Genomic DNA, 23,140 nt, shown 5'->3' with positions numbered 1-23,140 from the left:
TTTTTTTTTACATTTTTTTCTGTAATTTAGTCTCTTGCTTGTTAATATTTTTCTTTCTTCTCCCCTTCCAAATAGCTTTATAATCTTACAAACATATCCAACCTTTTAAAACTCCTTTAAAAGAAATCCTATAAGATACTGAGTTAATTGTGAGCTTTTGTCTTATGATCTCCATTTTCTGTATCTGTGCTTTGTTTTTTTCCAATTTTTTTCTTCTTCTCTTCAGGGTGTACAAGAAAGAGTTAATCTTTCTGCACCTCTACTACCTAAAGAAGATCCAATCTTCACATATTTATCTAAACGACTAGGAAGAAGTATAGATGACATAGGTCACCTCATTCACGAAGGCCTGCAGAAGGTAAGTCATCAGTGATTGAAACAGCCAGAGACTCTTTGAGCACAGGTCTTTTTTTCCTCAGAAAATAACCTGCCTAGATTGTTTTTTCTAGAGTGATTTTAAATATGATTACATTAATATAAACTGTATGGTTCAAAGCTAAGGAGAAACATTGGCCGTCTAGTCCCCTTTAGGAAGGGATGCCAAAAGTTTTATTAAATTGACTCGTGAAAAAACAAATTATAAGCCAACATAAGCAACAGAGCTTGTAGGGTAGATTGTATATTTTGAATGTGAAAGAAAATTTGTTAGTGCCTTTGAAATACCTACCTACAAGAAAAAATGAGTGGGAAATAGCAAAAAGGGAGACAGAACATGAAAGACTCCTAACTCTGGGAAACAAACTAGGGGTAGTGGAAGGGGAGGTGGGCGGGGGTGACTGGGTGACGGGCACTGAGGTGGGCACTTGACGGGATGAGCACTGGGTGTTATGCTATATATTGGCAAATTGAACACCAATAAAAAATAAATTTATGATAAAAATAAAACAAAAATCTGAATTCAAAAAAAAAAAAGAAATACCTACCTACAGTTTCTAGATCATCGCTATTCTTTGGATAAGAAAAGAATCACTATAATCTTCTTTTAAAGTACTATATACTTCTAAAAACATGAGATGCCTGGGTGGCTCAGTGGTTAAGCGTCTGCCTTTGGCTCAGGTCGTGATCCCAGGGTCCTGGGATTGGGTTCCGCATCGGGCTTCTTACAGGGAGCCTGCTTCTCCGAATAAATAAAATCTTAAATAAAAAAATTAAGAAAAATTAAAAAAATAAAAACATTAATAGGAAATTACATAACAGGACCCAAAAAATTAAGTATATCATTCAGCATAACAGAAATTTAGAAAACAGGGTTTGTTTTTTTGTTTTGTTTTGTTTAACTCTGCACCTGAAGAGTACCATGAAATGCAGGCTAGTTTTTTTTAAGATTTTATTTATTTATTTATTCACTTATTCATTCACTCATTCATTTATTTGAAAGAGAGCAAGTGAGCGAATTCATGAGAGCTGGGGAGAGGGAGAAAGAGTGAATCTCAGGCAGACATCATACCCCTTGTGAAAGCCTGATGTAGGACTCGATCCCACAACCCCGAGATCACAACTCGAGCCAAAACCAGGAGCAAAATGCTTAACTGACTGAGCCACCCAGGCGCCCCCAAAGCAGTATTGTAATGGTACTGCATAAAATGAAAGGATAACATTTGCATAGAGTTTATTCAAATACATTATATATACATGTATTTGATGATTTTTATAGCTAAGTTACTGTCTTCATCTTGTTTTTCTGAAGATAATGTAACACATTTCATCCCCAGAACTTGATGAGTAAGAGGGTAAAACTGATGTAGGATTTAAAATATCTTTCAGAGGATCCCTGGGTAGCTCAGCAGTTTAGCACCTGCCTTTGGCCCAGGGCGTGATTCTGGAGTCCCGGGATCGAGTCCCACATCGGGCTCCCTGCATGGAGTCTGCTTCTCCCTCTGCCTGTGTCTCTGCCTCCTTCTCTCTCTCTCTTTCTATGTCTATCATGAATAAATAAAATCTTTTAAAAAATAAATAAAATAAAATAAAATATATTTCAGAGGATGGTTAAGTTGAAAGTAGATCATAGGGGATCCCAGGTGGCTCAGCAGTTTGGCACCTGCCTTTGGCCCAGGGCACAATCCTGGAGTTCTGGAATCGAGTCCCGTGTCAGACATCCGGCATGGAGCCTGCTTCTCCCTCCTGTGTCTCTGCCTCTCTCTCTCTCTCTCAATCTCTCTCTCTCTCATAAATAAATAAATAAATCTTTTTTTTAAAAAGTAGATCATAGTGGTAAGTTCTATATAGAAAATTAAAATAATTTTAATTATTGGGTAATTGGGTGGCTGCTTTAGATTGAACAGTTGGAGTCATCTCTGGAAAGGCAAAGTTTAAGCTAACATCTGAATGACAGGGACCAAAGTTAGAGATAAAGGAAGAGTATTCTTAAGCTAAGGCAAAGGCTCTGAAGCCTTAATGAGCTCAGTAGTGTAGTCTGCTCAGGCTGTCATCATAAAATATCACAGACTAGGTGGTTTAAACAACAGAAACTTCTTTCTCATAATTCTAGAGGTTGGGAAGTCCAGGATAAGGTGCAGACTGATTGGCTCCTGGTGAAGACTTTCTCCCTGCCTTGCAGATGACCACCTTCTCACTGTGTCTTCCCATGTCCCCTTCTCTTTATGTAGTGGGAGAGAGATCTGGAGTGTCTTCCTCTTATGAGGGAACTGGCCCTCTTGGATTAGGGCCCTACTTTTATGACCTCATTTAACCTTTACCACATCTTCACAGGCCCTGTCTTCACATACAGTCACACTGGGGGTAAAGCTTCCACATAAAAATGGTGGGAGGGGGGCAGGGAGAGACACAAAAGATTCAGTCTATAACAGGTGACTTAAAATTAATGCAGGTCCGTAAGGTTAGAGCCTGGTGACCAGGGCCAGACTGTGTAGGCTCTGAAAATTAGGGTGAGGACTCTGGGCTGAGACCTGAGTGCTGGGAAGCTAGAGCAGAGGAATGACATAATTCAATTCATATTTTTTAAAATATACCCTTAAACTTGTATAGAAAAATGACTGAAGGGACCAGAACTGAAAACAGACCAGTTCTAAGGCTGGCAGTAGTTGGGGAGAGAGATGACATACTTTGGACTAAGTGGTTAGCATTAGAAAGGGAGGGACTTAAACTATTTTAGGAAATGTTTAGAAGCTGATGAGTTAGATGTGGGGAATGAGGGAAAAGGGAAATCAAGGATAATTCCTGAAGTTTTGGCATGAGCAACTTGAAGGAGGAGCAGGGTTGGGAAGCAGGAAGAGAAGATAGAGTCTGTTGGGGCCACATTAAATTTGAAATAGCTAGATGAGAGAGACTTGAACTCCAGAAGGAGCCAGAGCTGGATATATTGTAGAGGACAATGACATAGGGACTGTTCGCAGCCATGGGACTGGATGAGGTCATCTGGAGGAAAGTGAAGTGTGAGAAGAGGCCACTCTGAGTCCTTGGTCCTCCCATGGTTCGCTGTGAAGCAAAGAGGGAGAGGTCAGCAAAGAGATCCAGAAGGGTGTCCAGAAGAATGTGGTGTCCTAAGAGCCAAGGAAAAAAACTGTTCAAAAGAAGGTGAAGGTAGGGATCCCTGGGTGGCGCAGCGGTTTGGCGCCTGCCTTTGGCCCAGGGCGCGATCCTGGAGACCCGGGATCAAATCCCACGTCGGGCTCCCGGTGCATGGAGCCTGCTTCTCCCTCTGCCTGTGTCTCTGCCTCTCTCTCTCTCTCTCTCTGTGACTATCATAAATAAATAAAAACTTAAAAAAAAAAGCTTAAATAAAAGAAGGTGAAGGTATTAACAGTGACATTCAAACATCTATAGATTTGTGGGGGAAATTTTATGAGAAATCTTATAGAAAAAACTTATTCCTTAAAGATCTATTTTTCTCTTACTTCCAATATTCTATAATATACAGAATATTCTACTTATGATGGTGTTATCACCTGTTCATATAGAATTTTTATTCAATTTTTTTGCCCAACTCATGATAGAAAGTCTGAACGTAAGAGATAAAAATCAAAGCATTGTTGATTTGAAAAAAAACTTTCTCAAAGGTTATCAGAACAGACTGAAAAGCAAGTCATAAGTCAGTTCTGAAAGGATGTGACATATCCCTTAACCACCTGCACATACTGTTACACCTTCATCTGCATCACTTACAAATTGTATACATCCCTTGAAAGTAGAATACTTAAGGCTGATTAATGAGAATTACACTTCATTTTAATCTTTAAAATAACTATTTTTAAAGAAAACAATTTGTCCTTGTGAAAAAAAAATCAGACTATATAAAAAATCATAAAAGAGAAAGTAAAAAAACACTCAGATAATTACTGTTTTATAATGTAGTCTTTTGTATTTTTATTTTTACACATCTCTATAGTTAAGACTTAGTTAATCTTATAATTTATTTTAAGAGACCGAGCAAGCAACACGGGGACGGTAAGGAGGTGGTGGGCAGTGAGAGGGGGAGAGAGAGATTCTTGAAGTAGGCTCCATGCTCTGCACCTGATGTGATGGGGCTGGATCTCATGTCCCTAAAATCATAACCTGAGTTAAAATCAAAAGTTGGGTGTTTAACCTACTCACTGAGCCACCCAGGCACCCCTAAGATAAATTTTTAATAATGGGATTGTAAGCATCAAAGGGTAATCATATTTTTAAGGCTTTTTACATAAATGTCAAACTGTCCCCCAGAAATGCTGTGCTCACCTAACATTTCTACAGTTAATATCTGAAGTTAATATGGTGTTTGGCATTCTTTTTAATCTTTGCATATTTGTAAAAGGAAAATTTGTATTTTTTAGATTTATATTCTTTGTTAAGTTTTACATTTTACCTGCTAGTTGACCATTGTTCTGTGTTTTTGAATTGTCTCTTCATGTTTCTGGCCCATGTTCTCTTATATTTTCTCTTGTATTTTTGTCTTTCTTTTTAAAGCTCTTTATGTATTAAAAGTAGTAAACAATGGTGTCATAAATATTTTTCTCAATATATCTTAAACTTTATGACTTTTTAAAAAACTTTATATGACTTTTTTTTTGCCATGCTGAATTTGAAACTTCTCTTCATGGGCTTAAACTATTTATGTGGTCGTGGTCCAGTTCATTGTTTTGACCTCTGTGTGGTTGAAAAGTAGTATGTGTTATGAGACGAAAAATCAAGGCGCAGAAGGAACAAACCTATTTAACTTCACTAAATAATACACTTATTACTCTATACTAAAGACATAATTTTTAGCAGGTAAGATTTGGATTGTGAATACAGATGACAAAAGAACAAATAAAATTCATCTTTTACTAAACGGACAGCTTGTCATTTGCTATTTATATATGTACCCTCATTCAGATACTTAAATAAATAGGAAATTTAGTCAATTTCAGGAATTTCATGTTAGAACAACGGCATTTCTAAATAGGTTAGGTCGTAACTTCTAAAGTCCTGAAATAGGAACCAACAAGTTTGGGCCACTCGGTGGGCTTTTCAGCTTAATTTCCCCCCTTGGAACAAGAGCTTGGAGTGGAATGGTCTCTCTGTGGAGATGACACCTGAAGGCGCTTACTTGCTCAACTGATGATCAGGACACTCTTGTGACAAGTGTAGTTTATTGGTACTTTGTCCCCTGCTTCTTCACTGCTGGAATGTCTTGTTCTTTATCTTAAATTTCAGAAGAGACAGAATAGTAAAGGTGCTCATTTTGCACATTCTAAATCGAAGAAGGTGTGTTGAGTTGTGTTTCATTGTCATTTTATTTGTTTAATGTCTAGAATTCTTCCTCATGGGTACTGTATAACATGGCTTCATTTTATTGGAGAATAAAGAATGAGCCATATCAAGTAGTGGAATGTGCCATGAGAGCACTTCACTTTTCTTCCAGGTAAGATTTCTCCCTTTCTGGACTTCTGATTCTCCACATAAGAAAGTGATATGAAGAAGCATTGTGTTGTACTTAGACTCTCCTCTATCCCTGTTGAAAGAATTTAGTCCCATCACCAAAAAATGGCAGATGTCAAAGAGTTTACAGTGATAATAGCATAATATTCTTCTGATTTCCATTAAGGAAAGGATATATAATGTAGACGCCCTCTGATTCACTTGAGACTTAAATATAAGGACCTTGCCTGGAGGAATTAGCATAAATTAAATTTTTCTCAAAGCAAATAATGAGCCCTAAATACATTTTAAAGTCATAAAATGCCTGCCAGACCTTATTTTTGTGGCAAATTTTGTAGTTATCAGATTGAATAAGCCGCATCAGTTATAAGAATGTAACAGTATGATTTTCTTAAGTTATTTTTTCCATCTGTCAGTACACTCAAACTTATTTTTCTAAGTTCAATAACTTCAAATGTAATTTTCCCTTGTCGAGTAGTTACACAGAATCATGGAGCACGTGCTTTTCTCCTTACATCTAATTGCGCCTCTCCTTCTCTTTTAGGCACAATAAAGACATTGCCCTGGTCAACTTGGCAAATGTTCTGCATAGAGCACACTTCTCTGCAGATGCCGCTGTAGTGGTCCACGCAGCTCTGGATGACAGTGACTTCTTCACCAGCTATTACACTTTGGGAAATATATATGCAGTAAATACAACTTTTTGTTTTCATAAGCCAGACCAGTTGCTATTTTCCTTTCTTTTTTAAAATTTTTATTTTCAATTAAAAATGCCTTTTTTCCCCTTCTTCTTTTGGTCTGAACAAGGAAAAGGGAATGGAAATGAAATGATGAGGGGGAAAATACCTTAACACAATAATATAGCCTAATTGTCCTAGCCTCTTGAGAAAAAAGAAAAATAATTAAATTGATAGGAGTCTTAAATTCGTGCAGAGTACACCTCTTAAGATAGCAATATTTTCTAGTTAAGCAATCTTATAGTATATCTTACGTGGTGGAATTGGGTACTGATCAAAAATAATGTTCACTGTAGAGTGAGATATAAGTATGGTCTTGTAAGCCGTTAGGGGGTTTGGACGATCCAACCACACCGTGGCTAACGTTTTTTCTCTTATGTGTGTGTATGTGTGTGTGTTTGTTTTTGTCTCTTCAGATGCTGGGAGAGTATAACCACTCAGTGCTCTGTTATGACCATGCTTTGCAGGCCAAACCTGGGTTTGAGCAAGCTATAAAGAGGAAGCATGCTGTCCTATGTCAGCAGAAACTCGAGCAGAAATTGGAAGCTCAACATAGGTAATTGGGAGACAAAATTTCACTGAAGCCCTAGCACTGTAGAACCTTAGGTTAGACCTGTGTAGGTGATGTAAGTAAGTATCAGTTGGTTCCTTAGAATTAGAAATACCTCTTTAGTATGCGAATCCTATCCCTTTTCTCCAGATCCAGGAGGGTTAGCACAATTCAGAGGTTGTGTGGAGTAATCTTTTAATAGTATGAATTCCAGAACTAGAGAATGTTTGCAGGAAACTCTGTCATTTAGGTCTTTACGCTTTGACCATGGATTACTTTAGTAAGTTGGTGTGGGTGTACTGCCTCGTACTCAGTAATTCCGTTACGTTTTAATTTCCACAGAATACATTGTTGGTAAAATCACTTCTACATGCTATAGTTGATCTTTCTCCCCTTTAGCTGCTAGGGTTGGACTAATGTTATATTAGTTAAGTAACATTGAGAAACATTTGGCCCATATTTTAATCAGATTTCTGTAAATTGCACAGTGATGAAGTTCTGTTGTACTTCATCCTTATAGTATATTTAATTAAAAAAAATGTATTTGATTCCATAAATAGCAGGGGTAGTTAGGAAACTTCACATAACTCGCAGTGAATTATTCTTCTCTTATGGAATTAGCCTCAGTGTTTTGAGGCAACTTTGATTAGTAAAGAATTAAATGGAGATTTGAAACTCACTAAACTATTGCATTTGCTTATTTTCCAATCAAGTTAAAGCATAATGTGAAAAGGAAGGAATGACTGCTTACTTATTTATGCCTGGCTTCTGTTACACCTGATCAGAACTTGTTCTGGCTGAGCAAATTGGTTTTTACATCATCTGTACAGCTCCTAAATTTCCATATGTTACAATGTAATAGGACGAAAGGATTTTGTGACTATATATAATCAGGCAGCTGATTTACTGATAGCAGGTGGTAGAGAATATGTCTTTCTAAGCTAGATTTCTATGGTTTCTCCCTAAATCCACAAACCCAAGGAGCAAGGTACTTTTGGCCCTTTCTCTTAACCTTGTCTTTACGTAGAATCAAAAGAAATGATGAAAAGGTGGCTTTGAATATTAGTGGAACTAACACAGGCTTTGTGAAGGGAAGTAGTTGTTGAATATGTAAAGATTTATAGTATGTTGCTATGTATATTTTGGGTACCTGACCAGTCCAACACAGCATTTAATATCAAGATAGTCATATATATAAGGGAAGGATTTTGCATCCATCTTTTTGCCTCTAAGTTTTAACAAAACAATAGATTTCTTTTGCCCCATTATTTTTAAATTTGTGTTGTATGTAAAAAGGGAAAAATAGCAATTATTGCTAGGGACCAGAAAATGTATGCAGTAAGTTGGGTTTAAAAATTCAGTTTTAAAGCTCTATAACTTTTTCCTGGTGTTAAAAAATGTTAAGATCCCTCCAGCGAACACTGAATGAGTTGAAAGAATACCAAAAACAGCATGACCACTACCTGAGACAGCAGGAGATCCTAGAAAAACATAAGCTGATTCAGGAGGAACAAATCTTAAGAAATATCATCCATGAGACACAGATGGCAAAAGAGGCACAATTAGGTAAGTATTGATTGCAAATAATTAAAGACAGGTTAGGAAGTTCACTTCTAGCATGCTCTGCTTTCATAACTTTTGTGTAGCCCTAAAGTAGTATGTAGTATAAAGTTCTGTTTTTTATTTCCCTCGGTCTTAAAATTGAGTCATCATAGCAGGTAAACCAGCAGGCCTGGGGAGCTTGTTTGATCTCTAGCTTTTTCTTAATTCACATTTTAAAGTAAAAATTAAATCTTTTAGATCCTAGAGTTCTTTTTTTTTTAATCTTTTTTTTAATATTTTATTTATTGATTCATGAGCGAGAGAGGGAGGGAGGCAGAGAGGCAGAGATACAGGCCAAGGGAGAAGCAGGCTCCATGCAGGGAGCCTGATGTGGGACTCGATCCCGGGTCTCCAAGATCACACCCTGGGCTGAAGGCGGTGCTAAACCGCTGAGCCACCAGGGCTGCCCAGATCCTAGAGTTCTTAACTACAGTTGTTCGGGCTACTTTGATTTAGTGTGTATGCCATTCTGGAGATTTTGTTAAAATGCAGATTCAGATCAGTAGGTCTGAGGTAGTAGGACCTGAGATTATATAGTTCTAACAGGCTCCTATTTAATGTCTGTTGCTGCTGGTCTGAAAACACAATGTGAGTAACATGGCCTTACACCAAGTAAACAAGCCAGACACACCCTAGAAACAAAGCAACCACACTGTCAAGCCAACATTGGCAGTAAGGCTGACTCTCTTATTTTTCTTGCTCCCTTAAAAAACAAATATTTTATTTTAGAAGTAAGATTTTAGGCTAGAATTTATCTCAAGCAGGAATTCTTAACCTAGGTCAATAGATTAGTTTCAGGCTGATTCCAAAGTTACCTGCAAGTAATATGTATGTGCACAATTTTTTTTCTGGAAGAGGGCATTTAGCTTTTATTAAAATCTTTTAGGGTCCATGACTTAGAAATAGAACCACTGTCCAAGGGTACTTGAGTTGGCAGGATATCAGTGACTTGGTTATATCCAGAATGTTTCATTTCTGATAAAACCCTAAGGGAGCCGATCTAACAGCTGACACCAAATAATAAATTAATAGAATCCTTTATATTATATACTTCTCCTTTGATAAATATATTGATCTGGAAGGCCTCTTAAATCTTTGAGCCTTGGCTGTGAACATTTAAAGTGCATTTACAATCTACCTAACAGGTATTTTTGGCTGTTTTGAGTGTAAAGCGTATGTTCAGTTCCTGGGGTTATTTACTGCTTGCTCTGTACTACCCTACAACCAGAATATACTTACAGGAAGATATTTTGGTGATTTTGTGAACCCCCTTTGTTTTTTATAGGTGGAGAAACGGAGGCTTCTTTAGAATGATTTAATTTAGCTAACCATTAATGAATGTCATCCCTGCCGCCACCCTTCTCCCCCTACCTCATGAAGGTTCTCTGCCAGGCTCTGAAACTAAATGACTCAGACCAAAGAAATCGTGTTGGCAGTGCTGTCCTTTCCCAACAATTCTAATTTTCCTTATTCCAGGAAATCATCAGATATGTCGTCTGGTCAACCAGCAGCATAGTTTACATTGCCAATGGGACCAACCTGTGCGCTACCATCGTGGAGATATTTTTGAAAATGTGGATTACGTTCAGGTCTTTTTCTTGGTCTCTTCTATTTCTTATATCTTTGCATCTAAGAGTAATATTGCTTTTCCCTCCTCAATTCCTTGTATATTTGATCCCCAAAATTTGTAACTAATTTAAGGTTTTGAGTATGTTTGTGAAGTCAGATTTCATATAGTACTCAGTTACTTCATGCATGACATTTCTAGTTCCCCCAAGAACTAGCTGCATATGTCTTTGTTTCTTTTCTCCTTTACCATAAGAGCTAGCTTGGGCTGTTACTAGTATTTAACTCAAAGCCTTCCTCTCCCTTTTAACTTATTAGAGTAAGACTAGCAATTCAAAATTTAGGAAAGAGTAGCCATGTTCTTTCCTGAAGTCATCAGTCCCATTATGTTGCTTCAACTGAAAACATTAACAAAACGATCATTATCAATGGATAATTTTTATTAAGCACTACTGCTCTGAGCAAGGGTGTTTTCTCTTTCTGTCTCTGTGTATACCCATACATATACAACGTGTACATATACATATATTTGCATGCAGTCATATACACACACATACAATCCTAGCCCAACCAATTGGGAAGAAATAACACGTATTTATAATGATACCAGATAGTATCTAAGTGGTGCTGATATAAATAGTAAGCACAACCAGAGTTCCAAATATCATCCAAAAGGATGTTGGAAATAAAGTAAAATTTATCCCATCCTATTGAAACCTATCACATCTTTAATCATAGATACTGGAATTTCCAGAGCTAAGTAGTTAAAATAATTACTAGGTCAGAACAGCTTTTGTAGCAGGACAAACCATGAAGAATTAGTACTCTTTATTCTGAAAAAAAAACCAGACCTCATTGAGAAAAAGAAGCAAAAATTAAGAGGACATTGAGGGGAAAAGTAGTAATAGGGACCAAAAGCTTCCCATGATTTTTGTCAACTAGCAATATTCCATGTTTAGTTTTCAAACACAGTAAAAGGAGATCAGACTTCTAGCTCTGAGATTATAGCTCCCTGTCTTTTATCCAAGCATTATTTTAAGGGGAAAAAAAAGGAATAATATTTTTAAATGATATAGACTGAAACCAAGGTAACGCCTGGATATCATGATGGTCTCTAGAGAGACCATGGAAGACTCCCCTGTACCAGGGTAACTTTAATATTATATACTCCATAAATTGCATCTCTACTATATATTCAAAGAATCCATTCTTTTCTACTCCCTCCCATCTAACAAAGTTTTAGAAATACACAGGAATTGTGGTATCCCCGAAACAGTATCCAATATTGATTTACCTTCGTTCGGAGGAAGGCTGGATTTATATTTGGAGTTGGTTGTCTAATAGTTATAGTACCTGAAACATAGCTATATTAAACTTCTGAAAGCCCTTTCTCAAATTTCCTTGCTTCTACCACAGCACATTAATTCTATAGAGTAGCGATCACTTTAGTCTAGATAGGGGAAGGGAATAATGAGTCAAACCTCTTGGATAATCACCTCATCTTTAAACCTAAAAGAGACTAAATCACGGAAAGGAAGAAAGGGGCACTAAAAAAGTAAAGAAGGGGGGGGAAATCCATAGCATTTTTCTCGTACTCCAGTGGCACACTTGACTGACGGTTGCTAACTGTGTATTTTCTCAGAGAATAGGGTTGGGGCCTAGTTCTGAAAATGCGAAGATCTGATTGCTTTATTACTGACTTTCAGATTTCCTACTGGGTTTGAGTATTCACTGATGTTTTGGGTTGGGTTAACTCTTAGTCACAACTTCTTTTCTGCTTCCAATTTGATTAAACTTGTCTTTTCATTTTCTAGTTTGGTGAGGATTCATCAACCTCCAGTATGATGTCTGTGAATTTTGATGTCCAGGCAAATCAGAGTGATATCAGTGATTTGGTCAAGTCTTCTCCCGTAGCCCATTCCATTCTCTGGATCTGGGGCAGGGATTCTGATGCATATAGGGTAAGTGAATAAAGGATGATGAGGGAGTTTTCTCAGACAAGATTTCTGAAGGCAGTGGCCCTCACTTTCATTGATTAATATGGCTCACCTTTTGGCTTAATTCAGCAGACACTTAAACTTCTATTAAACGGAAGTCATTCTGCCAGATAGTAGATTAGCAAGACACAGGATCTGCCTTGAGGTCTTCTTCCCAATCAAGTGGGGCATATAGACACTGATTTTAGTCCAGAACTTTGAGCTCTGAGTATAATTACCAAACCTAGAAAGTTTCTAAACTTGACCTAAGTATATGCTTGAACAACATGAGGGCTAGAGGAGCCAACCCCCCATGCAGTCAGAAATCTGCATATAACTTTTGATTCCCCAAAAGCATAACTACTAATAGCCTACTGTTGACTGAAGCCTTAACTGAGAACATAAACGGTAGGTGAACATATATTTTTTATGTTATAGGTATTATGTACTGTATTCTCAGAATAAAGGAAGCTAGACAAAAGAAAATGTTACTAAGAAAGTCATAAGGAGGGGATCCCTGGGTGGCTCAGTGGTTTGGCGCCTGCCTTCGGCCCAGGGCCTGATCCTGGAGACCCGGGATCGAGTCCCACATCAGGCTTCCTGCATGGAGCCTGCTTCTCCTCTGTGTCTCTGCCTCTCTTTCTCTCTGTGTCTCTCATGAATAAATAAATAAAATCTTTAAAAAAAAGAAAAAAAGTCATGAGGAAGAAAAAACTCATAATACTACACTGTATTTATCAAAGAAATCCACGTGTGAGTGGACCTGCATAGTTCAACGCTGTACTGTTCACAGGTCAGCTATGTTTCACTTTTTAATCACCATTCTTTTATTGAGCTCCCATCTGTGTGTCAGGCTGGTACTGTGAAAATAGTACACAAGCTTTTTGCTGGAGCTTACATTCTATCAGATGATACAGATAATAAGTTAATAAATATGAATTTCTTTTTTTTAAGATTTTATTTATTTATCAGAGAGCAAGCTCAAACAGGGGGTGTGGCAGAGGGAGAGAATGTTAGGCTTGATCCCAGGACTCTGCTGGAATCATGACCTGAACCAAAGGCAGATGGTTAACTGAGTTACCCAGGTGCCCCAATAAATATGTGTTTCTGAGCTAGCTAAGAAATAATTGTATGTCAGCCCATGGGGATACCATGTATTTTTTATTTAGTTTTAAATTTTCAGAATTTAATTGAGTTTTTGTTCTAACAATTAATATAGCCACTTAGATTTAATTCTATGTAATATAAATTCCCAAAGGTTGATAGCTTCAAGATTTAAGTTTAGTAAGCCTTTGATGTGTGTTACTTATATTTTAAAAAATGAACATTTTGGGACACCTGAGTGGCTCAGTGGTTGAGCATCTGCCTTTGGCTCAGGACATGATGCCGGGGTCCCAAGGTCCTGGGATCGAGTCCCACATCAGGCTTCCCATAGGGATCCTGCTTCTCCCTCTGCCTATGTCTCTGCCTCTCTTTCTGTGTCTCGCATGAATAAATAAAATCTTTTTTTTAAAAAATGAACATTTTACAAATCAAAACATTTGATAAACTTTGACATTGGCAAAGAAAAGGTCTTAGTTCAGGGAAAAGTAATTTTCTGTGCCAGTTTTATAAGCTTATGTATGCTTTCAGGTATAAATCAGAAACTCTCCCTCAAATTGGCTTAAAAGAAAATATGCTTCATACTACAGGAAGTCCAGAGATCAGAGCAAACTTTGGGTTTGGTTGACTCAGTGCACCAGTGATGTCATCAGTGACCCATTTCTTTCCTTTTCTTCAATTTGCCATCCACAGTATTGGTTCCTAAAGCTTGTCTTCCTCATGGTCGTGAGGTGACAGCCAGCAGCAGCTGGAGCACCATGTTCTTTGTTGCTATGTGGCATAAGAGACTAAGACTGACTCTTTCCCAGAAGCCTCAAGCAAGCCTTTCCTTATATCTCACTGTATTTAGCCAACTTAGGCCTGCCCAGCCTTGATCCAGTCTATGGTAAAGCAGGTAGAATTACTGACTTCAACTATACTCTTCAGTAGAATTCAGAGTATTCTAGAGTCTACCACAGTGTCTACGTTATCTTAAAATACTACATTGTTCAGTTATGCTAGTATATTTATATTTAAAAGTTTATTTAGCATGTTGAAATATTGAATCCAAAGAAATTTATGAGACACTTTCTCTCTTTATTAGGACAAACAGCATATTCTTTGGCCTAAAAGAACAGATTGTGCAGAAAGCTATCCTAGAGTCCCTATTGGCGGGGAACTGCCAACGTATTTTCTGCCTCCGGAAAACAAAGGACTCAGGCAAGTGCTGATGGATTTGGCAAAGCACTTGATTCTGCATGATTGTCATCTGGCAGTTCTTTGAGAGCACCAGCCTTGGACTTGAAAGGTTAAGTCTTTATCTTGAAATCACCCAAACTTTGAAAATATGAATCTTGTTCCTTTTTCTTGTGCCAGGATCCACGAACTCAACAGTGATGATTATTCTTCAGAAGAAGAGGCCCAAACCCCTGACTGTTCCATAACTGACTTCAGAAAAAGCCAGACTCTGTCCTACTTAGTCAAAGAATTAGAGGTCCGCATGGATCTGAAAGCCAAAATGCCAGATGACCATGCACGAAAAGTAAGGCTCACTTAGGCTGGTGTTTATTGCCGTCCATTCTGGGTGACTTCACAAGCCTCTTAGGTGGAACAAAAATTTGATAGAAGGCAGTTGTTGAATTTGAAGTTTCTAAAACCAAGGATAGAGCTAAAGAATTGGTGGAATCATTAAGAAGACATTCATGCTATCGAAGGAGTGCCAGGAACGTGTGTGCTTCAGGGCTGCTGTTTAAGCAGACCACATGAGCACTCACTAAGAGCACTACAGAGATGAGCAACACAAAATGGAGGCCATTCTGACCACTTCAGTTTAGCTTTGCATCCTCCAAGCCTCCAGGAGTTTGTATAAATCAAAATCTTGAAGATTCTCTTTCTGACCTTACCAACCCCACTTTGGCCTTGTATAAGGTCCTTGGAAATTTATTACTGACTAGAAATTCTACATTGGATACAATTCTACAGATGCAAATGAAAAAAATGCTTTTTTGCAGGGAAAACAAACCATCACAACCACCTTTTTAAAAACTTAGTTTTAAAACTCTCAACAGTTACTACTTACAGTTAACAAACATTTACTGAGGCAAAAAATGTTAAGTGCCAGGCACTGTTCGGAATTCTAGGAAAGATAAATAGACCATGATCCCTACCTTAGAGTTGCTCACAGTTATACACATGTTGTTAGAATATAGAGTAATTAAGGATCTGGTGCTTTTCCAGCTAGGAAAGATAGAAGATTTCTGTTGCATCAGGTATTACGTGCTGTTGTCTTCTGGATAATTTCTCATTTAATTTTGGATACTTAGGTTGACTTTAATGGGATATGGTATATTTCCTTAATAGTAGTATATGTGGTATATATCTTTTAACATGTTTTATTTTATTTAATTTTTTTATTTAAATTCAATTTGCCAACATATAGTACAACACCCAGTGCTCATCCTTAACATGTTTTAGTTAAAGGAAACTAGGGCATTCATGCAAGCAGGTCAACACCTGTTGGTATGTTGATGACCTCATATATTATATATATTGATGACTATAAATACCTATTCAAATCAGGTGTTCCTAAGGAGCTCAAGTAAAGACTGCTATCTATAGAATTCTTTCAAATGTCTTCCCTACTATTTTCAATTGAGTCAGTATTCCTTTTGATGTTTTCAGATTTTACTTTCCCGAATTAATAACTATACTATCCCAGAAGAAGAAATTGGGTCATTCTTATTTCACGCTATTAATAAGGTAAGTCACCTACTTTAGACATCTGAAATTTAAATGCTTAGTAATTGTAATAAAAAGTTAAAATGCATGCATTAAAAATCCTCGTTAGAACTAGTACCATAGGGATCCCCGGGTGGTGCAGCGGTTTGGCGCCTGCCTTTGGCCCAGGGCGCGATCCTGGAGACCCGGGATCGAATCCCACGTCGGGCTTCTGGTGCATGGAGCCTGCTTCTCCCTCTGCCTGTGTCTCTGCCTCTCTCTCTCTCTCTCTCTCTCTCGTGTGTGACTATCATAAATAAATAAAAATTTAAAAAAAAGAACTAGTACCATATTCTTGTATTAATTAGAGGTATTTTGGGTTTTTCAGCCGAATGCCCCCGTCTGGCTGATACTCAATGAAGCTGGACTCTACTGGAGAGCAGTAGGAAACAGCACTTTTGCTATTGCTTGTCTTCAGAGGGCTTTGAATTTGGCTCCACTTCAATACCAAGACATTCCTCTTGTGAACTTGGCCAACCTTCTGATTCACTATGGCCTCCATCTTGATGCCACTAAGCTACTACTTCAAGCTTTGGCCATTAATAGCTCTGAGGTGAGGTTTTATGTTTCTTTGTAGTTCCATGTACTATGTGGGGTAACTAATTCAGGATACAATTTTATTTTTCTGGGGAAGGCATAAAAAAAGAACTCATGAAAAAATCTCATATTTTTATCAGAGTAGAGTTTAGGTATTTTGAGATGGCATAAAACAGATTTTGTTTTGTCTTATTTTTGAGGTGTTTATTTTTTTATATTGATTTATTTTGTGCAAATGTAGAATCATGCTGATCATATTTTTCTATCTTTCTATCTTCCCTTTTTTACTCCTGGGTATGTCTTAGGCATATTTAATTTCTTTCTTTAAAATTTTAATTCCACTGTAGTTAACATACAGTGTTATATTAGTTGCAGGTGTACAACTATAGTTGTATAGTATAGTATAGTGTCTCAGCACTTCCATACATCACCCAGGTACTCATCACAACAAGTGCACTCCTTAATCCCCATCTGCTGTTTCACCCATCCCTCTGACCACCTCCTCATCTGGTAACCATCAGTTTGTTCTCTATAGCTAAGAGTCTGTTCCGTGGCTTCTCTCTCTTTTTTTCCTTTGCTTGTTTTGTTTCTTAAATTCCACGTATGAGTAAAATCGTATGGTATTTGTCTTTCTCTAACTTATTTCACTTAACATTATGCTCTCTAACACCATCCATGTCATTGCAAATGGCCAGGTTTCATTCTTTTTGATGGCTGAATAATATTTCACTGAATATAAATACATCTTTTTTATCTATTCATCTATTGATGGGCACTTGGGCTCTTTCCATAACTGTTGTCGATAGTGCTGCTGAAAACATCAGAGTGCATGTGTTCCTTTGAATCCATGTATTTGTAGCCTCTGGATACATACCTAGTAGTACAGTTGCTGGTTCATAGGGTAGTTCTATTTTTAACTTTTTGAGCACTTCCATACTGTTCTCCAGAATGGCTGCACCAGTTTGCTTTCCCACCAACAGTGTAAGAAGGTTCCCCTTACTTCACATACTCGCCAAACATCTGTTGTTTCCTGTGTTGTTGATTTTAGCCATTCTAAGGGATGTGAGGTGGCATCTCATTGTGGTTTTGGTTTGTGTTTCCCTAGTGATGAGTGATGTTGACCATCTTTTTATGTGTCTGTTGGCCATCTGGATGTCTTATTTGGAAAAATATATGTTCATGTCTTCTGCCCATTCTGTAATTGGGTTGTTTTTTGGGTATTGAGTTTTTTATCACTTCTTTATATATTTTGGATACTAATGCTTTTCGGATATGTCATCTGCAAATACCTTCTGCTATTCCATAGATTGACTTTTAGTGTTGTTGATTGTTTCCTTCACTGTGCAGAAGCTTTTTATTTTGATATAGTCACAGTAGTTTATTTTTGCTTTTATTCCCATTGCTGCAGGAGACTTATCTATAAAAATGTTGCTCTGGCTGTTGACAGAGAAATTATTACCTGTGTTCTCTTCTGGGAGTTTTACGTTTTCAGGTCTCATATTTAGGTCTATAATCCATTTTGAGTTTATTTTTGTGTGTGATGTAAGAAAGTGGTCCGGTTTTATTATTTGCTGACTAGTTTTCATAACACCATTTGTTGAAGAGACTGTCTTTTTTTTCTGTTAGATATTCTGCCCTGCTTTGTTGAAGATTAACTGACCATATAATTACAGGTTAATTTCTGGATTTCTATTATGTTTTATTTATCTATATATCTGTTTTTGTGTCAGTACCATTCTGTTTTGATTACTACAGTTTTGTAACATAACTTGGTGTCTGGAATTGTGACACCTCCAGCTTTGTTTTTTTTTTCAAAATTGCTTTGGCCATTCAGGGTCTTTTGTAGTTCCATGTTAATATTAGGATTTTTTTGGTTCTAGTTTTGCAGAAAATGCTGTTGGTATTTTGATAGAGACTGTATTCAATGTGTAGATTGCTTTGGATAATATAGACATTTTAACAGTATTTGTTTTTCTAGTTCATGAATATGGAATGTCTTTCCATTTGTTTGTGTTCTCTTCACGTTCTTTCATCAATGTTTTATAGTTTTCAGAGCATAGGTCTTTCACCTCTTTGGTGACTTATTCCTAGGTATCTTACTATTTTTGGTACAGTTGTAAATGGGATTGACTTTTCAATTTCTCTTTCTGCTGCATCATTATTAGTACGTACAAATGCAACAGATTTCTGTACATTGATTTTGTATCCTAGGACTTTACTGAATTCATTTAACAGTTCTAGTAATGTTCTAGGTGGAGTCTTTAGGCTTTTCTATATATGATATCAAGTCATCTCTAAATAGTTTTACTTCTTCCTTAGTGATTTAGATTCCTTTTATTTCTTTTTGTTGTTGTCTAATTGCTGAGGCTAAGACTTTTAGTACTGTGTTGAATTAAAGTGGTGAGAGTAGACATCCTTGTCTTGTTCCTGATATTAGGGGAAAACTCAGTTTCTCCCCATTGAGAAAGATGTTTGCTCTGAGTTTTTCATATGTGGCTCTTATTATGTTCAGGTTGTGTTCCCTCTAGACCTGCTTTGTTGAGGACTTTTATTATGAATGGATGTCTTGCTTTATTAAATGCTTTTTCTGTGTCTATTGAAATGATCATACAGTTTTTATCCTTTCACTGATGTGATGTATCACACTGACTGGCTTGCGAATATTGAACCCCTTTGTATCTTAGGAATAAATCACACTTGATTGTGGGAAAGAATTTTTTTCATTTGTTGTTGGATTCACTTTTGTTGAGGATTCTTGCATGTATGTTCATCAGAAATATTAGCCTGTAGTTCTCTTTCTTGTGTCATTTCTTTATTTTAAATGAGTGAAATTGATAATTATGTGGTTAATTTATTTTTAGGAACTTATGTTTAGATAGGAATGGCATAGCTGCTAAAATATACTGCCACTTTTTTGTGTCAGTCTGAAACATCTGGTTCTTTCTTTATCCTACTCATCACAGTATGCCTGCTGCTTAATATTACACTGTTTTACAACTTTAATTTATAGATATCTTTACAATCAAGCCAGAACACAGTTTAAAGGTTGCATTGATAAGAATAGATAGTTGAATTAATGTTCGTGCCCCAAACCTCCCACATGCAGCCGGTGGAGTTAATCACTGCTGTGTAGTTAATTACTCTAGTTCACAGTTCCTAAGGTACAACTTCTTTTTTCAAAATTTAAAATCTCTGAAATAAGGATGCATGTTACAACTGATGACATCTTAGGTTTGATGAAATACAGTTATAATAAATATACAATTAAATTGCTCTTATACCTGGTGTTTACATGTTTATAAGTTTTATGTCCAAAGAAACTTTAGAAGAAGTTTGCATGAGTGGTTGAGGTTTATTTGTGATATCTCAAAACTAATTTTTTAAGTATGAGAAGAAAATATTGCCTGTTAAGAGTTTCCCTTGAAATACACAAATTCACTAGATTTTAAGCCAAAGTTTACAGTTGCTATACTGTACAGCAGGCTCGGTGCCAAAGAAGTATATGAGATATTTATCAAATGTTTGCTGTGTGCCAGGTGCAGGTACAGTGGTAACAGATGCTATATATGGGATGTGATGATTGGGCACCCAAAGGGAAGGCTCAACACAGCTGTGTTCCCCCGATACTTGTTTCATTTTCCACTGCCACCAGCCAAGACACTGAGGCAATATTCTTCTGAAGAATAAAGAGCTCCTTTAGAGATGAGTTGCCTTTCTGTATTTGAAAATTACACTAAAATTTTAGTTGTTAAATACTGTGGTACTACAGTAATAATAAAAAGATAAATCAGTGGATCAGAATAGATACCACAAAAATACACCTTAATCAGCACCCCACTTCCAACTCTCAATATTTGGAAATAATTCCTGTCAGTTTTCCTTCTATTCAGATCTTTCATAGTGTTGCAACACTATTGCACTGGTGATCTTTAAAACTTCACCATATAAAAAAGTTGTACCGCATAGTTTTTATTAGCCATCAATAATAGCTGCTTATGAATTTACGTATCACAGCTTATTCCTCTGCTGTTGGATGTTTAGGTTGCTGATAATGCTTAGCTATTATCAGTAATGGTTTTCTGCATAAGGCTTTTTCTGAATTCCAGGTGATTTTCTTAGGAAAGATTGCTAGCAGTAGAATTATTAAGTCAGTAAGAAAATAAATATTTTGATGGCTTTGACACAAAATGCCAGACGTCTACCAAAAGATTTAGGACCATATATGTTGCCATCATCAAGGTTGGAAAGTATTCATTTCATGTGTAGCTTCACCAGAATTGGGCAATTGAATTAACTGCTAATTTTTATTATCATTGTTTATTAGAGCCAGGCACCATACTGATCACCTTACATGTGATAACTCACGTAACCCTCCCAACAACCCTGTGAGATAGGATTTACCCATTTGATAGATAAAGAAACAGTAAAGAGATTTACCAAAAGTCTCAGAGCTTGGATTTATTTGAACTCCAGGAGATTGGCCACAGAGCTCACATTCTTTGGCCATGTCCTAGTGCCTCTGACTTAACACTTGCAAAGCAAGTTTACTTTTAAAAAATTCACTTCTGTGTTGTAACATAAATTTTTGATTACAGCATGAGGTTTAAACCTATAACACCTGGGATCAAGAGTCGTATGCTCCACCAAATGAGCCAGCCAGGCATCCCTTTAATTGTATTTTTAAATTAAAAGTTTGTGTATGCATTTTGCTTGTTTTGTTAGAATTTAGGTTTTTTTTTAACTTTTAAAATTTGATACAAACTATTTATACAGAGACTTTAACTCTATCATACATTAAAAATAATTTCTTTTTGTCTTTTAAAAATAAAAATACCCTTAAATTTGCCCATCATTTCTCTTTGGTTTTTATTGTTAAGTTTAAGGTATCCTTACAAGAAATTTGAGAACAATTAATTCTATTTTGTTTTTGCTGTCTGCCACTTCTCTTTTTTTTAAGATTTTTATTCATTTATTTGAGAAGAGTGAGTGAGAGAGAGCACAGTTGGGGAGGAGGGAAGAGGAGCAGAGGGAAAAGGAGAAGCAGACTCCACTGAGCAGGGAGCCAGACACAGGGCTCAGTCCCAGGACCCTGAGATCGTGACCTGAGCTCAAGGCAGGTGCTCAACCGACTGAGCCATCCAGGCACCCCTCTACTACTTGTCTTTAGATAGTTGACTCAAATGGACTAAAATATTTTCCTGTGTTGTCTTCTAGATGATTTGTAGTTTTAACTTTTACATTTAGGTTTGTGATCCATTTCAAGTTAATATCTTTTGTAATGTGAAGTGGGGATCAAAGTTCATATCACATAAATACCCAGTTGTTCCAGCACATCTTGAAAGCCCTAGCATTTCCCTCTTGAATTACCTGTCAGCTTTGCTCTGAACAGCACACTGCTTTATCCAGCAGCTTACTTGACCATCTCCATGTGGATGTCTAAAACACACTTTAAAACTAAAGGCCAAAACTAAACTTATACTGTTCCAGTCTTCTCAGTCTTTCCCATTTCAGGAAACAGTAAAGCTAGTAGCTCAGGATGAAAACTTGAGCTTTCTCCTTCTCCTTCTCCCAGAGTAAATTCAGTCTATTAACTAACCTTGCTGATATTTTCAAAATACACCTAGAATTGTACTATTTATCATCATCTCCACTGCTGTCTGATCCAATACACCATTATCTTTTCTCTGAGTTATTTCATTAGCCCCCTGCCTAACTTCTCTACTTTTGGCTTTGTCCCCCTGTAGTCTATTAGTAATACAGCAGTCAGTAAGATCCTCCTAAAAAGTCACATGTTGTCATTTGTTCAAATCTCCGCAATGGCACTCCACATAATTCATAGTAAAAGACAAGAATTTATATTAGTGTAGAAGGTCCCGCTCGACCTTCTTACTTTTCTGACCTCATCCCCATGAAATCACTCCTTTGCTCATTCTGTTCTAGCCTTGCTTACCTCTGCAGTTCCTTGGACATACTAGGCATGTTCCCACTTCAGCCCCTTGGCACTTTCTGTTCTCTCTGTTTGGAATACTTTACTCCACCAAGATTCTTCATAATTTGCTTCATCTCCTTAAAATCCTTTAAAATTCTAACTTTTCAGTAAGTCTTTTGCTTCCTAATCTACTTTAAATGGTACTGCGTTCCCCACTCTGGTCTCTTAACATCTCTTCCCTGCTATGCTCTTCTCCATCACATTCTTCTCATACTTGTGTGATACCCCCATGGTTTTGTGACCTTTGACTAAAACATCCACAAAGGCAGGGACTCTCTTATTTTCTGCTGTATCCCCAGTCCCTAAAACATTGGTAAACACTCAGTAGTTATTTTCTGGATGAACTGATGAGAATTCACTTTTTTCCCAAATATACTAACTAGCTTTATCTCAAGATATTTGCACAGCCATCATTCTGGCCATAGTAATAAACACTTTATTTCCTTTAGTAAAAATATAAAGACACTTT

The 23,140-nt window shown here is 37.0% G+C and overlaps 1 protein-coding gene across 3 annotated transcripts in view; it reads left to right on the top strand.

The window, feature by feature from the left end:
• TTC17 (tetratricopeptide repeat domain 17) overlaps positions 1 to 23,140 on the top strand; it is a 116,542-nt gene that overhangs the window by 27,724 nt on the left and 65,678 nt on the right. For all 3 annotated transcript variants that reach the window (XM_025452523.3, XM_025452522.3, XM_025452524.3), the window contains exons 5-15: positions 227 to 358; positions 5,730 to 5,839; positions 6,401 to 6,545; positions 7,010 to 7,149; positions 8,549 to 8,709; positions 10,222 to 10,334; positions 12,126 to 12,272; positions 14,473 to 14,588; positions 14,745 to 14,910; positions 16,050 to 16,127; positions 16,474 to 16,698. In XM_025452523.3, the coding sequence (XP_025308308.1) occupies positions 227 to 358; positions 5,730 to 5,839; positions 6,401 to 6,545; positions 7,010 to 7,149; positions 8,549 to 8,709; positions 10,222 to 10,334; positions 12,126 to 12,272; positions 14,473 to 14,588; positions 14,745 to 14,910; positions 16,050 to 16,127; positions 16,474 to 16,698 (1,533 nt within the window). The remainder of the gene's footprint in view (positions 1 to 226; positions 359 to 5,729; positions 5,840 to 6,400; positions 6,546 to 7,009; positions 7,150 to 8,548; positions 8,710 to 10,221; positions 10,335 to 12,125; positions 12,273 to 14,472; positions 14,589 to 14,744; positions 14,911 to 16,049; positions 16,128 to 16,473; positions 16,699 to 23,140) is intronic.

Source organism: Canis lupus, chromosome 18 (assembly GCF_003254725.2).
Source record: "Canis lupus dingo isolate Sandy chromosome 18, ASM325472v2, whole genome shotgun sequence".
NCBI classification, from domain to species: domain Eukaryota; kingdom Metazoa; phylum Chordata; class Mammalia; order Carnivora; family Canidae; genus Canis; species Canis lupus.
Note: the sequence above shows the minus strand (reverse complement) of the source record. Positions and strands in the feature narration are given on the sequence as shown.